This window comes from Castanea sativa, chromosome 5 (genome assembly GCF_040712315.1).
Source record: "Castanea sativa cultivar Marrone di Chiusa Pesio chromosome 5, ASM4071231v1".
NCBI classification, from domain to species: Eukaryota; Viridiplantae; Streptophyta; class Magnoliopsida; order Fagales; family Fagaceae; genus Castanea; species Castanea sativa.
The window spans coordinates 78,874,051-78,890,679 of record NC_134017.1 but is presented as its reverse complement, the minus strand read 5'-3'; the positions used below and the strand labels follow the sequence as shown (position 1 = coordinate 78,890,679).

Genomic DNA, 16,629 nt, shown 5'->3' with positions numbered 1-16,629 from the left:
CAGAGAAGATTAGCAGTTGAAGCCTCTTACTCAATCACTCAACTCCATTGGCATCCTACGATTCCTACTGAATTCCTTTTTTTAACTTATCTTATTTTTGTATTTCCGAGTTTACTGATTTTATACTTGTACCTATCTGATATGGTTGTGGACTTTGGCTATGGTATCCAAAAAATAAGAATAAAGTGTTAACATCGCCAAACACTGCATATGGGAATTGCCAAGATCTCTGCAACCATCTGTTCTTATCATCCTTCTGTACTCTGTTAAGATTGCTCTATCTGATCCACACACAAGATATAACTCATGTAGCATAGCATATCAGGTTTCTGTTCGTTACTAAAGGTGCTCGAGTTCCTTCCATATAAGGTAGACAACACAAGAAAGCATATGATATCTTTGCATATAATAAAAGGCAGGTATTTATGACCAAAAACCACCTGCAACACCATAGCTGCCCTGCAGCTACAAGTCATTTGAGAAGTTTTTGGCATACTAAAATCAATCATTGTTACAACACAATCGTGACATACAATCCACCATTTTTTTTTTCTTTTTTGTTATAGTTTAGAAAAAATTTACAATGTTGTGTTTATTTATTTTTATGTTGACTATTATTATTATAATCACCTAGTATATTATACAGATAGTGAAAATGATGCATATATATGATCCATTATATTTTTACACATCTACGCAACAACCTAATAACATCCAATATATTTTTATTCTTTTATTCTCACTCATTCCCATCAAACCCTCAAATCTCCCATTTCACACTTAATTTTTTTTTTTAAAAATCCCTTTTCTCACAGCCTTTGATCTTCTTGGTCCAAGTCGTGCAGAAGTGCTTTCTCAAAAAAAAAGAAAAAAAAAAAAGAAAAAAGTCGTGTACAAGTGTTTAATAATATTTCATTACTTATTCAAGAAATCAAACATGATCCAAATTTTGCATCACCAAAATAATAGAGATATCTATCATTATAAGCATTCCCTATTTAAAACAAAGTCAAGAGTCAATTATTTACCACTAAAAAATCCTCCCATAGATCTAATCCACCCATCCATTGACAAAAAAAACTCACACCCCATCAACCCCCATTCCCTCATAAAAAGCATCACACACAAACACAACTCTTCACCTATCCACAATTCCACATTCTCTCTCTCTCTCTCTCTCCCATAGATCTCTCCACCCTTTTCCAATTCCCCCATTTTTTACCATCTCTTGTTAATTAGAGGGAGGAGAGAGTTCTAGAGAGAGAAAAAAACAGAGAGAAAAACAGAGAGAGAGAGAGAGACAGAGTATGAGCATGGCAAGATCATTATCTTCCATAACTCAACACCACCACCACCTCCCTCGTCTCTCCACAAGCTCTCGCCTCCTCACTCTCCGAACCCAATCCTCTAAACCCCTCCTACCTCCCAACCCCTCTGCTGCCGACTCTGCATCATCTTCATCATCTTCTTCTTCAGATCCTCTGCTTCGCAAGCTCGAGGACGCAATCCACCGCATAATCGTGCGGCGCTCCGCACCCGATTGGCTCCCTTTCCTACCGGGCTCCTCCTACTGGGTCCCGCCGCCTCCGCACGGCCTCAACCACTTGGTCCACCACTTCGCTAAGCAAAACGACGTGTCGTTTGCCTCTTCATCTTCCTCCTCTGTCGTCGTCGGTGGTGGCCCCACCGTCATTTCCACCGCTGCTTCCCAACGTGGCTGGCCTTCTTCCTCTTACTTCATCAATGGTTTGTTTGCTTCTTTTTTTTCTCATCTGGGTGGCTTTCATTTTTGTTGGGTTTTCCTTTGATTTTAGCTAAATTAGCCATTTTTATGAGATATCCTCTGTATATTTTGATACTTTTCTCATATGGGTGCCTTCTATTTTTGTTGGGATTTCCTTGTTTTCAGCGAAATTTGCCATTTTTATCATTTTTACCAGATACTTGCTATTTTTTCTCATCTGGGTGACTTTTATTTTTGTTGGGTTTTCATTGTTTTTAGTTAAATTAGTCGTTTTTATGAGATATCCTCTGTTTATATGATACTTGATTTGAGAGTCTGATTGAGAAAGCGGTTGTTTTCATTGTTGCTTTGTTCTTTTTTCTCATCTGGGTGACTTTTATTTTTGTTGGGTTCTTATTTTTTTTAGTTAAATTAGCCATCTTTGTCTTTCTGGGTTGGTTTGCTCTTACTTAATCTTTGTTGGGTTCTGACTGCTTAGATAGATATTTATCTGCAGCTAGTTTGTATTGTGTGTGAAATTCTCATTGTATCATTTCCAAGCAATTTCACCTATAAAAAATTGTGATAATGCTTATCTGGATGCCTTTTATTTTTATTGGGTTTTCATTGTTTATCTTTGTGTTTGTGTTTTTAGTGAAATTAACCATTTTTATGACGAATCCTCTGTATATTTGATACTTATAAACATGAAAGTCTTAATTAAAAAAGCAGTTATGGTTTTTAGTTTTTCTTTTGTTTGGCTTTCTGGGTTGGTTTGCTTTTAATTAATCTTTGCTGGGTTCTGATTTTTAGATTGATACGAATTATCTGCAGCTAGTGAAGTTGGCTATTTGTATGTGAAATTCTGTCAAAATGTCATACTTATGTAGTGACTATGGTATAAGAGTCTTAATTAATAAAGCTGGTATTTTTTTTAGTTTTTATTTTGTTTCGCTTTCTGGTTTTTTTTTCTTTTATTTTGATCTTTGTTGTTTCCTGATTGTTTAGATAGGTATTTTGTCTGCAGTCAGTGGAATTAGCTTTTTGTGTGTGAAATACTCATTATAAATTAAGAAAATGGTTACTTTTTTCTTTGTTTGTGGTCTTATCTTATCCATATAGCGATTATGAAGATCTGATTGAACTGGAAAAAAAGCAAACATTTTGCTTGTTTTTGTTGTTTAGGAAGTGATAACGATTAACATTTTTACATTTGATGAGTGTCTGGGTTAAAATCTGTGCCAATTTTTTCTAGTGATGCATGATTTATAGGACAATAAAAAAGTGACATATATTTTTTCTGATAAGCAGTTCAGATAAGCAGACAATTTCATTAATAGATGCAAAAGGGGTGCAACCTAAATACATGGGAAGTGTTACACCTACAAATGTCACTTAAAATTACAAAGATCTGTAAGCTCGAGTAAGTTAGTGAAAGAAAGCTTTATGTTGGCAGACTTTCACTCAGATTATGATTGTAGAAACAATATCTTTCAAAAAGTGATCTCTCACACTTTTTGAAGATTCTGGAATATATTCCTCCAAATACACCACACAAGGCAAAGAGGAATTGCATTCCATGTCTAACACGCCAATAAATTAATCACACGTTTAGGAACATCTCACTGGACCCCAAATAGGAAAAATGCAATAGCCTAAGGCCCTAAGATTTTGTAGCAATATCACAACAAAGAAGCAAATGGTCTGTACCTTTACTGTTATTCTCATGTACATACAGCACCAATCAACAACAATATTGCACTTACTCATATTCTCCATTGTTGTTGCACTTACTCATATTCTCCATTGTTAAGATTTGCCCTAATGCTGCTGTCCATACAAAGAATGCCACTCAAGCTAGGACTTTGGGCTTCTAAATGCTCCTCCGTTGGAAAAAGGAATTTTAAGATCATTTTTGAGTCAAAATTGATATAATTATGACTTTTAAATATTATTTTGATGTGAGATAAATATCCTACTCTAGTTTAATTTAAGTGTTTATGTGTGTGAAGTTCTCTCCTGGAAACTTTAACCTTGGCCCTTGCTCTCCCACCCCTATTGATGCAAAAAAAGAGTCAAAATGATTTGGTCATGTGTAGATGAGAGTAACTAATGTACCAATAAGAAAGAGTGGGATTATCCAAGTTGAGGGAAAGGAAAAAGGTAGAGGAAGACCAAAAATCACATTAGAAGTAATAAAAAATGACATGTCAATTAAGGGAGTAATAGAGAAAATGACTTTAGATAGTAGAATGGAGGCAAAGAATACATATGACCAGCCCCTAACTAATATGTTGAGGTTCTAGTTGAGGATCCATAGTTGACCCAAAATTATGAAAGGCTTTGTTTTTTGCTGTTGTATGTAAAAAGGATATCCATTGACGGATCATTTTGTTTTTTGGTATTTTTGACAGGAAATTAGAAAAAAATTGAATTGTTCTGACTTCTTAGTCTGGTAGTAGCATTCTCATAAACCAATTCAACCAAAAGACCCATCTGCTTATGACCAGGGGTTTTTATGCTTGATTTTTCCTACAAAGTACGAAGTGTTTTTCATATAAGCTCTCTCTCTCTCTCTCTGTGATAAATATTCTCTCTCCATGGTCACTTGACAGTCAACACGTGTATAATTCCTTTAAATTTCTGATAGTTGAATTGTAAGGTTCTTGCAAGATGAACCTAAATGCCTTGAAATTTCAGTTTTAGCTGTTTTCTGGTTCTTCATTATTCAAGTCTCATGAAATTTTTCGATGTTGAATTTTGTGTCTGAAAAGTTCTGTCCCATGTACTAGGAGTGCCAAAAGCTCTTGATAATAGAAGCTATAGAAGTGATAGAAACATTTAGCGTTGAACAATTTCTAACCTATTTTATATGTGCTTTGATAAGTCTCCAGGTATTTTAAATCTGTGTATTGACAAGTATTTTTTTTTTGGGTAGGGCTTGTATTGACATTTATTTCATTTTGGGTAGGGGCGTGGGTTTCACATATCTTAAACATCATTCTACGCCATTAGTTGGTGTTGGTTACACATGGCTGTTTAATGTTGTTGAGAAAATTCATATTTTAAAGGTATTTAATTGGTGCTCGGTATAAATCACAGTGATGTTAGTACTAGTCTAGATTTTCTTCTACATTGGAAGATATCTAACCTGCATTTGTTGTAATCACAGGGATTTTAGTACTAGTCTAGAAAATTCTGAGGGTTGAAAGTTTCATTGCAACTTCAATTTACAAAAATCAAATCTTAGCATGATCAAGCTGTAGATATAATGTTCTAATCTTTTATCCCAAAAAAAGAAAAGAAAAAAGAAAAAAGCAGTGGATATATTATATAATGTTGCTTACACTGCTTTTTCTTCTTTGGTTCTAGGTGCATCACCACATCCTGTGGAAGGAGAGTCAATATTTATTAATGGATCTCAACCTGAGGATGAGGATTGATGTAACAGTTTTTTCTACTGGCATCTAGGGTGAGTTTTCTTTTTTATGTAGTCTTTATTTCTATAGAACTTAAATTTGTTAAAGTGGTACAAATTATGGTAATCATAAAAAATATTTAGAGAAAAAATTGATTTCCAATACAGAGAGAGATAGAAATTCTGGTTCATATGTCTTTGGCCTGTGACTAGGAAAACTAATTCAACTGAGCGATAGAGAGAGAAGCCCCCAAACAACTATCTCAAATGGTTAGGCTTTTCTCAGGAGTAAAACACACAAATTGGAGATATTGTCCACATTGTAGGTATTGCAATTTTCTTGGGCCTATTGTTATAATATATGGATTATATATCATGTTGTGCAAGACTGTAAGAGCACTGAATCAGCATGACCAGCAAAAAAAAAAAAGTACTGTTATTAAGTGTTTTGTTTGTTTAGATTCTGGAATTAGACTGTCAGTAACCTCTGGACTGAATTTCAAATACAGTTTATAATTTTAATTTTTGATTATGAAGTTGTTCCGAAAATGGATGTTTAGGATAGAGATATTCAAGGGTCTTTGTCATCTTAAATGACTGATTATTAAGTGGCAGCAGCTTTTTAATGGAAAAAGGCACTCTTTCTTGATTTAATTGGAAATAGTAGATAAATAACTTCGGCTCAGACCCTTTGTTTTTTTAAAAGCAAGTAAAACTTTATTAGAAACATAAGTTTGGCTCAGACCTGTGTGATGATGAAGAAACCTATTTGTAATGCAAGAACTAAGAAGCCTGCTGCATTAGTCTGATCACTTTTAGTCGGGTGGAACTGGTTTGTTGGAAGCTTATTTTGAGCCTCACATGAAAGCTTAAAAAAAAAAAAGGCATCTAGTAAAAATATCCTTGATATGACATTGCTTGCTTTTAATTTAGAAGGGATAAAAAAAGTAAAGTCTTATTAAAGATTGATTGTATACTATTGATAGCTTGCCTTTGTGGATGTGCAGGCTCATCCGGATATGTATATTGTATGTAGAAAGAAGGATAAAAGAACCTTTTAATCAATGGGGAGGAGCTGTACAGATGCAACCAGTTAAGTAAGGAGCAAATAATTCCATTCCAAATTTTCAGTAGCTTAAGTTTCTGATTGTATAACTTGTGTGTTATAAAGTCAATAAATTGTCTAGAAAAAAAAAATCGAATAAATTGTCTGTACTTGTATGTTATGTGTATCCACCCTACTATGTTAGTTTCTTTTTCTCAATTTTTTTTCTCCTGCTTTTCTTTGGGGGTACATGTATATATGACAGTTAAACACATTGGCAATTGTTTTTATTTAAAAATTTTAAAGTCGGATTTGGATTTTCATCTATTTTTTGTTACATTCAAATCAATCATCTTTTCCCCTTTCTCATATTTATTTTCACTGCAAAAAAGTGGAGAATGGCCATAAGAATGTGATACATCTTAATATAGACTCATTTGACTACAAAAGGAGCCTGCCATCAATTATTAAATCAAGTTAATTACAGTGGTTCATAAGCAATATTAGCCGTTTCAAACCATTCCTTCTACGTCTACTTTTTTATGTGGATTAGGTGCAATGATTGCGGTCAATTATTATTTGGTGTGAAAGATCAAGAGCTCAAAGTTAGACGTGCTAATAGAACAAAACCTGCCTTTTGAATGCAAGAATGGATTTGGAGAGTTGTTGCTGATGCAAAAGTCATGTATGATGTATGGCTTAATTAAAAATTATATGAATATAAATTAAAACTATATAAATAATCAGAGCCACATTTAAAAAACAAAAATTACGATGCATAATATGTGTACATATATTAAGTCACTTTTCAACATAAATTACGAGTACTTTGAAATTTTTGTTTAATAGATTTTTTAAATTTTTTTTTTTGAGAATCTTGTTTAATAGAATTTGAGTTGAAATAGAATTTCAAATCTAATGGGATTTTGCAATAGAGTTTTAACTTTAATGTAATCTATTGGTAATAGAAGAGCTTGTTTCCCAATAGAGTTTTAAGTCTTTAATGTAATCTATTAAAAGTATACAACTTAACGTTACCTTACCTCAATTGAATCCATTCTCTTTAGCCATTATTAGCCTACTATAAATACTACCCTCAACCCCAACTTTTAAACCCCATCAAAACCTGAATTCCCTATGTAAAAACATGAAGTCCAAGTTGACCCTCAAGGATTTTGAGGGTCTCAAAGATTCCGAGAATAAGAAATATGCTGCATATGCTGCTCTAAATTGTCTCTCACTTAAAAGATTGCTGGTGCTTTCAAGTGTTGCTGCTGAGAGATGTGAAGAATTAAAGCTTAAAAAGGGCCTTTCTTCTAACATCATTGAGGGTTGTGCTTCACAGCCTAAACAAGAGAAAGAAAAGGCTTTGAGGAAACCCATAGTTGAAATAGGAAATATGTGTGGTTCTGCTACTCAAGTTGATAAGATCAATACTAGACAGGACTATGATCATGTGACTACAACAGAACAAGAAAAGCTCACTCTAATGGGTTCTTCATTAAGGAGTATCACTAAGAGCTGTGAAACAATTGTGTTGTCTAAACAAGAAAGATTGTTGAGAAATAAGGCTTTGATGAAACCCATGACTGACTCGTTGTTACGCAAAGAAAAGGGTTTTGAGAGAGAAAAATTAATGGGTTCTACCATAGAAGCCATAAGAAAGATGGATGAAATAAAAAGGCATCGACCTATGACTAAATTTGATGGGGGATTTCATGCAATGAAAGAGGAAAAATCCATGAGTCCTGACTTCTTGTTTTGTCAAAGAGAAAAGGGTTTTGAGGGAGAAAAAATAATGGGTGTTGCCATGAAAGCCCAAAGAAAGATGATCAATGCAAAGAGAAGTAAATTTGATGGGGAATGTTCATCAAAGATTGAGGAAAAACCCAATAATAGAAAGAACAAGAGGTCAAAGTTAGGTGTGCCAGTTGAACTAAACCTGCCTTTTGAATACAAGAATTTTATCAAGGCATTGAATGGATTTGAAGAGTTGTTGCTGATACAAAAGGCACTATACCCAACTGACATAGCAAAAATGGAGAACCGTTTATCAATGCCTCTAGGCCAAATTAGAGCAAAATTTTTGAGAGAGGAAGAGAAACAAGATCTTGATCAACACCAAATGGAATTAGAAGTTCCATTCATCGAGCCATCGGGTACATTCAACAAGGCATTTTTAAGGCAATGGGACATGAAAAAGGCTTCAGGTAAAAAAAGTTCAATGTATGTGTTGAAGAACAATTGGAATAACATTGTCATGGCTAATAAGCTTAAGGAAGACGATGTGGTACAAGTTTGGTCATTCCGGCTTGAGAAAGATGATCAACTTTGTCTGGCTCTCGTTGTTGTTAGAAGTTCAGAGGCTAATAATAATAGTGATGACAAGCAAAGCACATAGCAGCAGCTTCTCAAAGTATCAGGCAAGCCTAATAAGTTTAATTTAGTGTCTCAAATTCTTGTTTTTCTTTTTAGGTAGTGTAGTTCTATGATCTATGGAAAGTTAGATCTTGCAAAGGCTTTTTTTTAGATATTTAGAATTTGTGGAGGCTTTTTCATGAATAATATATATGGATGTTTAGAACTTTTTTTTAAAATATAAGGATATTGTTGTGGCTTTTTTATGAATAATATTTATCGATGTTTAGAGCCTTAGACGTGAACTAGCATCATGCATGTACGATGTATAGTTTAATTAAAAATTATATGTAAATAAATTGGAACTATATAAATAATTAATGAACACATTAAAAAAAAATTTACCTTATATAATATATATACATATAAAATTATGAGTTCTTGAATTTTGTTAATAGGATTTTAATCGAAATAGAATTTTAAATCTATTGAAAGTTTGTAATAGAGTTTTATGTAGACTAAACTATTAAAAATATAATTTAATTTAGATTAAAATATCTTAATAATCAAACTTTTGGCGATAGAGTTTTAGTTGATATAAAAGTTTAAATTTCTTTGAATTTAGGTAATAGAGTTTTATGTAGAGTAAAGTGTTGGTAATAGAGTTTAGTTTACCATAAACTATATTATTAATAATTAATGAACTTATATACTTGCAAATTTTATTAAGTAATACTATATGATGTGAACAAATTAACGTATGTTTTCTTAGCATGGAAAGAACCAATAATTTGCCAATAATTGATTAGTAAACTAAAACAAATATACCTTGGTATAACATATTATTTATCCAACGGTGTTTAACCAAAAAAAAAAAAAAAATCCAACTGTAAACAAACCACGATATATCACTATTGACCTAAATGGAGAATTTTTTGTGGTAATACTAATAGTCTATTTTAGATTAAACTAATTTATTACCTAAATTTTAAGAAATTTAAAGTTCTACTTCAATTAAAATTAAAGTAATTTAAAGTAAGTTTAATATTTATTTTAATTAATTAATTAATTATATACAGTATTATAGTTTATTTTGCACTTTTAATATCATAAAATTTATTCACTATGTACACCATGCTTGGGCAAAGTGGTTATATATATATATATATAATAATATACTATATATCACCCATATTTTTTTATACTGCTATCAATATTAAACTTTTTTTTTAACCTTCCCATATCTCGATTTTGTCAGATTTTTAACCGAAGCCATTCTCCCATATCCTAAATCACATTAGCATAAATTTTAGATCAATAATCTTACTATATACAACCATCAAATAATCAGAAAAAGAGAATAACAATAGACAATCTCATGCACACCACATACTAAACTAAAGAAATGGATAAAGAAAATAAAGAATCATAAAGAAAATGTTATATTAAAACCTGAAATCATCATAAACAAACCCAAGGTTAGATCTAGAAGAAAATTCAAGCAAAAGCTTTAGAAATTCTTTGACTCACCATCTTGCTATTAATCCCTAATATACCTACATGCTATCATTGTCTTCATCATTTTTTCGAATTGATAATCATGTAAAATATACTAAATGATGCATTAGCAAGATCAAATAATGCATGATCATATCAATGAACAATGAACAGACAGTACTAACAATGAAATTCTAATTCACACGATTATTTCCTAAGGATCATTAGAAGCAGAAAAACCTTAATGCCAAATTATTAATTACTCCATTCAATTAATTAAATCCCATGGCATTCAAAAGAAGAAGAAGGAACATGCTTTTCTACTTACTAATCCTTGATAAAATAGGTCTGGCTTAATTAAACTCAAAACCCAACAAGGCTAGCTAGGTCATTGTCTTTTTAGTAGGGTGGGTTTTGATAATTTTTAAGTCCAAATATATGGGTGATCGATCACTTCATTCAATTCAAGTCCATGACATTAAAAATGGAAACATGCTCTTCTACTTACCAAATCTATGTTGAAATAGTTTTGGGCGCTTAAACTCAAAACGAGACAAGGCTAAGCCATTGCCTTTATATTGGATTTCCAAAATGGGTTGGGTGGATTTTGATCATCCATATTTGGGCAAAAATGGGGATTTGCCCATTTTTAGCAAACATTCCAGCAAAATACCCATTTTCTAAAACTATTTAGGTTTATGCTTCTGTTTTGAAATTCGATTTCTGCAAAATCAAGTTTTATTGAAAAATTTTAAGTGGAACTCGAGTTCCACATAATTTTTTTTTTAAGGGTCCGTTTGGATAGAACTTATTTTGCTGAAACTGAAAACACTGTAACAAAATAATTTTTAAATGTGTGAATAGTTCTGTGGGACCTATTTTTAATGAAAAAGTTGTTGAAAAGTGAAATTTGTGGGACCCGTGAACAGTGCATTTGTGCACTGTTCATGGCTGAAAAGTCAATATATGCTGCTGGGTAAAAAAAAATAATAATAAAAAAAGCAAAAACGCGACGTGGACACACAAATGCGGATCCAAACGCCCTCTAAGTTTTTAAATTTACCTATAACTCAATTTTCAAAAAATCGAATTTCAAAAACAGGGGTACGGAGCTAAATAGTTTCAGAAATGGGGCATATTGTTAGAATTTTTGCCAGAAAGGGGCAAATCCCCATTTTTGCCTACAATCCATTTTACAAACTGCTGATGTGGTAAGTAGTTAACTGATTATTGGTAAATGAAAAAATGATATTAATGATGGACCTAAATTAAAACTAATAAGAGGTTAGCCACGTCAACATTTGGTAAATATGTTGTAAAATAGTTTGTAATTATATCGTTACTCTAAATAGTAAACACCATTTTAAACTACCCTTTGAACATTGATTATAATGTGAACATTTATTATACGTTGAATAGGAATCAGCATTGTTGAAAAAGTAAAAGTTGTTGAAATGGAATATGTAACAATTCCAATTCATGTTTTGCTTGCTTGTCACATTTGAATATAACACTAAAAATTTATTCTATGGATTAAAAATCAGTCAATTTTTATAATTGGGAGTCTTGAAACCTAAATCCGTCTCAAATTATCAATATCGATCGAGTTTTAAAGGGAGAACCACCAAATCCATCTCATTCGCTTTTTGAAAAATACCAAATCCACGCTATTAGCGTTACGATGAATTGAAAACCTGCCAAACTTTCCTATAGCATCCTTGAAGGTTAAAGTACAATTTTGTACCACATATATAGTCTCATTTTGTAAGTCTCTTTAACGTCAGGATGACATTGAGACAATTTTTGAAAATACATGGATTAATTGAGAAATTTTAAAATACAAGAATGTAATTGAAAACTTGGGTAAACTTTAGCACCAAAATAGAGTTTAAAGTTTAAACCTGCTTTTTATTACATGAATTATTCATGTATTATACTATATATAATACATAGGGGTGTCCACGGATCGGGTCGGTCTGGGTTTGGGCTCAACCCAGGACCGACCCGATCTTGTCGGGTGGTTGGATGGCGGACCCGCTGACAACCGTGAAATATCATGGATCGAGTCAGATCGGGCTTGGGTTAACAACGGTCAGATCCAACTCCAACCAAATGACAAAAATCAAAGACCATACTTGAAACAAATTCCACAAATCTAAAAGAACAAATCTACAAACCCAAATACCAATAGCCCACAAATTCGAAAAACACAAACAGAGATAAGAAAACTGATAGCAGATCTAAACATGCAAGAGATTGAAACAAAGAAATAAAGAGACCAATTGACTGAAAATCAAACCTGAGAGAGATAATTTCAGATCGGCGATGGTGCGATGGAGGAGAATCACAGATCGAGGAGAATCGCAAATTGGTGGAGGTTCGAAGATCTAAAGTTCTAAAGATCGGTGGAGCTTCTTGGCTATTGAGAGATCGAGAGAGTGAAAGAGTGAGAGAGACTGAGTGAACTTAAAGAACTGAATGGGTGAATTGAGATTTGTTAAGTATTGGGTTATATATCACAATCAAGTCGGGTGGATCGGGTTTTGGAAGAGAAGACCTGCCCCTCAACCCGTCGGAATCAGTTTGAGATGGTAAGGACCCACCGCCGACCACCAGGTTGTCGGGTCGAACGGCAGACGGATTGGGGCTGGTCGGTTTGGCCAGGTGAGTCTAGTCTGCGGTGACACCCCTAATAATACATGCCCTAAATTGTTTTCTTGAGACATCTTCATATGTCTAGAAGATTGACATGGCTATTAAATTACGTTGCAATTACACTACGGTATTAAAATATACAGGTTTGTATTATTTTATTTTTTTGAGGAAAAAAAAACTACTTTGTCATAAAAAAAAAAAACAGTCCTAATCATCTAAAGCCGTCATGTTGTTCATTACAACCATACATCATTCGAATGACAATCCTTCGTGTAAGGCTGACTATAATTTACTTTAATTATGTTACGTTACACCAAATGTAGTATATTATGGGTCTGTTTAGATAGAACTTATTGCTGAAAACTGAAAACACTGTATCAAAATAATTTTTTAATGTCTAAAAAGCACTGTTCATGTCAAAATTACTGTTCATTGGCCTAAAATCACTGTTCATGACTAATGAACAATGACAGATGCGCTTGGAAAAAAAAAAAAAAAAATTGGACTCAGACGTGGACGTGAACGCCAATCCAAACGCCCTCTATATATATGATTTTTTAAACTTCAATCTATAAAGAAGAAAAAGTAAATAAAAAGGATATGTGACAAATTGTGATATTTAAAGTATAAATTAAAACATTCAGAATAAAACGGTAAATTATTTATATATACATATATCCATCACCATCAACAAATTTACTACAAGAAATAAAACAAAGCTCTAGTCGATTACAAGAAATAGAAATTATAGAATACCCTCTCGTGCGTTTTATTATGAACAAAACCAATAATATCTACTAAAAAATAAAACAGAAAAACAACTTGCCTCTACAATATTTAGAAGACCTAAAGAATATTGTAACTTACTAGAGCTCGTCTCTCTCGAGCAAGCTGTTCTTCACCTTCTCTTTTGTGTTCTTCACCGTTTCACCCACTACTTTTGCGGCAGTTTTAGCAGAATCCTCCACAGTTGCTTTGATCTTACCCAAACTTTGGGTAACAGCCTCTTTCACTTTCACTCCAGCACTACCTGCAGCTTCATTGGCTTCAGCTTCGTATCCACCCCTAAAACTAAAACCCACCACAACTTTCAACTTTGGAAACACACACACACAGTTGTGGGTGCTGAGAAATGAACACTGGATAAAAATAAAACATGAAGAAGAAAAAAAAAAAAAAAAAGCTTCATGTATATATGTTCTTTTTGCTTCTAGAAATCAAGCGAAAAGTATCTCATAAGTCGGTCTCATATGACCACGTACAAAACACACATTCTGTGAAAGATCTTGAAGGATACTATCTCATTAATTTTTTATTTTTTATTTTTAATTATTTGACCACTAGTGGTTGTGTTAGATAAAGCACAAATTTTAAATTCAAAATTGGGCTTAATTTATTTTTCTGAACTGCTCAAAACCAAAAGGATTATTGTGAATTCTAGAGAAAGAAGTTCTCTTCATGAGTAAATTATTCATTCAGTAATTTGGGAGTAATATTAACACCTCCCACATATATAATATTGAGTTTTATTAATTCATTATAACACTATTATCCATTTGGAGCAATGAATAATATTGCTCTAAGGATATTGAACAAATTTTTATTTTTTTCCTTTTTATTTATGTTGTGTTGGCACAGATTAATGATTTGACACTGATTTTGGGTTTCTTTTCTCTCTTCCCACTCTTTCACACAAACCAACCCTGATAGTATAAATTATTGATGAAAGAAGATAGTTTTACAATAAATAATAATAATAAAAAACTATTCTTTTGGTAGATAAGTATAAGTTATACACGCTCGTGTTAGAATTTTTTTTTTTGAGACTCTGTTTACATGTTTTTGTTTAAAAAATTAGGAGGACTAACCAATACAGCCAAGTAGATATGTTAGTCTTTATTGAGTATATATAATTTTCTTTTTCTTATTTTTTTTCCTCTCAATTTTTTTTTGAAATGTTTTTGACAAGATAGAAAAGGAGATTTGAATTATTAGAGACATCCAACGATTGCAATTTTCCTCTTTATGTTAGACAGGGCTATTTCTAGTTCTTTATCATTTTGCAAATATCAAACAGATCACTCATAATTTTAGGTAGTGAATACAAAACGGTGTTAGTGATTTGGGAAACTTACTCTAAATTTGGAGGAAAGAAGTAGGCATGTGCTTGATTTATGAGCGTTTTAACCTTCTCCCAATAGCTTGTACTTGTAGTTTTAGGAAAAGAAAACATACTTCTTAGCCTCTCAGCAGGAAAAGATAGTAATCTTTTATGGCCCTCCAAGTTCTGCTGATCTCCATCTCCGACTGTAAAGAGAAAGGTGGTGAAAATGAAGAAAATGAAAATGGAAGAACACCCAAGTCTATCCATTATTATTGGGAGCATTAGATTTAGATAAATGACAAAGAGCATTATTATAAAGAAGAGGAGGCTTTTGTAAAGGTCATGGTTTGTGGACACGTTTGTGATGTGCACCAAAGAACAAGGGACTGTTGTCGAAAACGTGGCCTCCGCATGGTTTTTGTTGATGTACACGTTAGCAAAGATTATTACAGCACGATTTTTTATTTATTTTATAGAATCATTTTTGGACTATAATTACAGTGCAGTAAATGAGAGAAAACTGAATAATTATTCACTTGCTAAAAAGTGAAAACTACTATACTTCACAAAATAAAAAAGCCTACATGAACTCTATCCTAGTTAGGTTATATGTTGGGAAAAATGGGTATTTGCTCCTAATTTTAAAATTGTGCATTAAAATACCTCTATTTTGAAATGCTCAAGTTTTTAAAACTCAATTTTAACAAAATCGAGTTTTGTGTAAAATAAGATATCCTCAAAATCGAGTTATGTGTATACTTTTTTTTTTTAAGTGTAACTCAACATTAACAGTGTCGAGTTCTACTAAAATTTTCAAAAAAATTTAAGTGATTGAACTTACTTAGAACTCGATTTTCTAAAAATCGAGTTTCAAAGCAAGGAAATGGTATTTAATAGGTTCAAAACAGGGACCTTGTGCTAAATATTTTAGAAAATCGAGTTCCATTGAAACTCAAGTTTTAGAAAATTGAATTTTAAAACAGGAACACAGTATTTAATAGGGGTGGCAATTCGTGTTCGCGTGTCGGGTTCGTGTCGTGTCAAGTCATGAGTATTCGACTATATAAGTCAACACTAACCCAACATGTTTATTAAACGGGTCAAAATTCCTCAACCCTAACACGACCCATTTATTAAACGGGTCAGTCATGCCAACCTGTTTATCAGATTTTATCAAAATGAAAAATAAAAATTAATGAAAAAACAAACAAATAAATACTTTTAATATAAAATTCAGAACTAACGAGTAACTGCATCACAAATAATCATTCAAAATTAAAGCATATCTCAATATCACAAATAATCAATCACAATATGTCAAAGAAAATAAATCACAACAACTAATAAGTTTATATACCCAGAGTTTGAAGGGTATATTGGTAAAATATCATTTAATTAAACGGGTCAGACGGGTCAAACGGGTTCTATGTGTTCAACACTAACCCAACCCATTTATTAAATAGGTTAGCCGTGTCAACCCGAATATGACACGAACCCGTTAAGGCTCAACTCATAACTTGCTAATTTCGTGTCGTGTCGTGTCGGGTTCGCGGGTCGTGTCAAATTGTGCCAAATATTTTAAAAAATAAAGACAAAAACTAATTTTTCCCGTTATATGTCATGTAAGTATGCATAGAAGACATCATTATGCATAGAAGATATCATTAGGAGCAACCTGGATGAAACCCTTAATAGAACCTGGATGAAACTCTTAATAGTACTATCTATTGAACTGGTAGCAGAAATAAGGACACCCGTGTCCTTGAGAAGAAAGTGTAATTAAACGAGACAGTCCACAATGTTGGGTGCAAAGCACCGTGTGGGTCCAG

General features: G+C 32.7%; 2 protein-coding genes and 1 long non-coding RNA gene across 3 annotated transcripts; 2 read left to right on the top strand and 1 right to left on the bottom strand.

Moving 5' to 3' along the window:
- Nucleotides 1–1,029: 1,029 nt before the first annotated feature.
- Nucleotides 1,030–6,509, top strand: LOC142636870 (uncharacterized). Its single transcript, XM_075811159.1, has 3 exons — nt 1,030–1,746; nt 5,096–5,195; nt 6,149–6,509. Exons 1-2 carry the CDS (start codon nt 1,308–1,310, stop codon nt 5,164–5,166), a joined length of 510 nt encoding a protein of 169 aa, XP_075667274.1. The 5' UTR covers nt 1,030–1,307; the 3' UTR covers nt 5,167–5,195; nt 6,149–6,509.
- Nucleotides 6,510–7,333: 824 nt separating this feature from the next.
- On the top strand, nt 7,334–8,708 carry LOC142635876 (uncharacterized). Its single transcript, XM_075809935.1, has one exon. It carries the CDS (start codon nt 7,334–7,336, stop codon nt 8,585–8,587), a length of 1,254 nt encoding a protein of 417 aa, XP_075666050.1. The 3' UTR covers nt 8,588–8,708.
- A 4,736-nt stretch (nt 8,709–13,444) lies between these two features.
- On the bottom strand, nt 13,445–15,149 carry LOC142637224 (uncharacterized). The gene is made up of 2 exons (XR_012844583.1): nt 14,832–15,149; nt 13,445–13,767 (listed from the first exon to the last, which is right to left on the bottom strand). It is a non-coding gene; the product is annotated as an uncharacterized LOC142637224 (long non-coding RNA).
- Between the last annotated feature and the right edge of the window lie 1,480 nt (nt 15,150–16,629).

What these genes read in the sequence shown, in the direction of transcription:
- LOC142636870 (XM_075811159.1), top strand. Translation starts at nt 1,308, where the DNA reads ATGAGCATGGCAAGATCATTATCTTCCATAACTCAACACCACCACCAC. An exon ending in TTCCTCTTACTTCATCAATG is followed by an intron (nt 1,747 to 5,095) that starts GTTTGTTTGCTT and finishes CTTTGGTTCTAG; the next exon opens with GTGCATCACCACATCCTGTG.
- LOC142635876 (XM_075809935.1), top strand. Translation starts at nt 7,334, where the DNA reads ATGAAGTCCAAGTTGACCCTCAAGGATTTTGAGGGTCTCAAAGATTCC.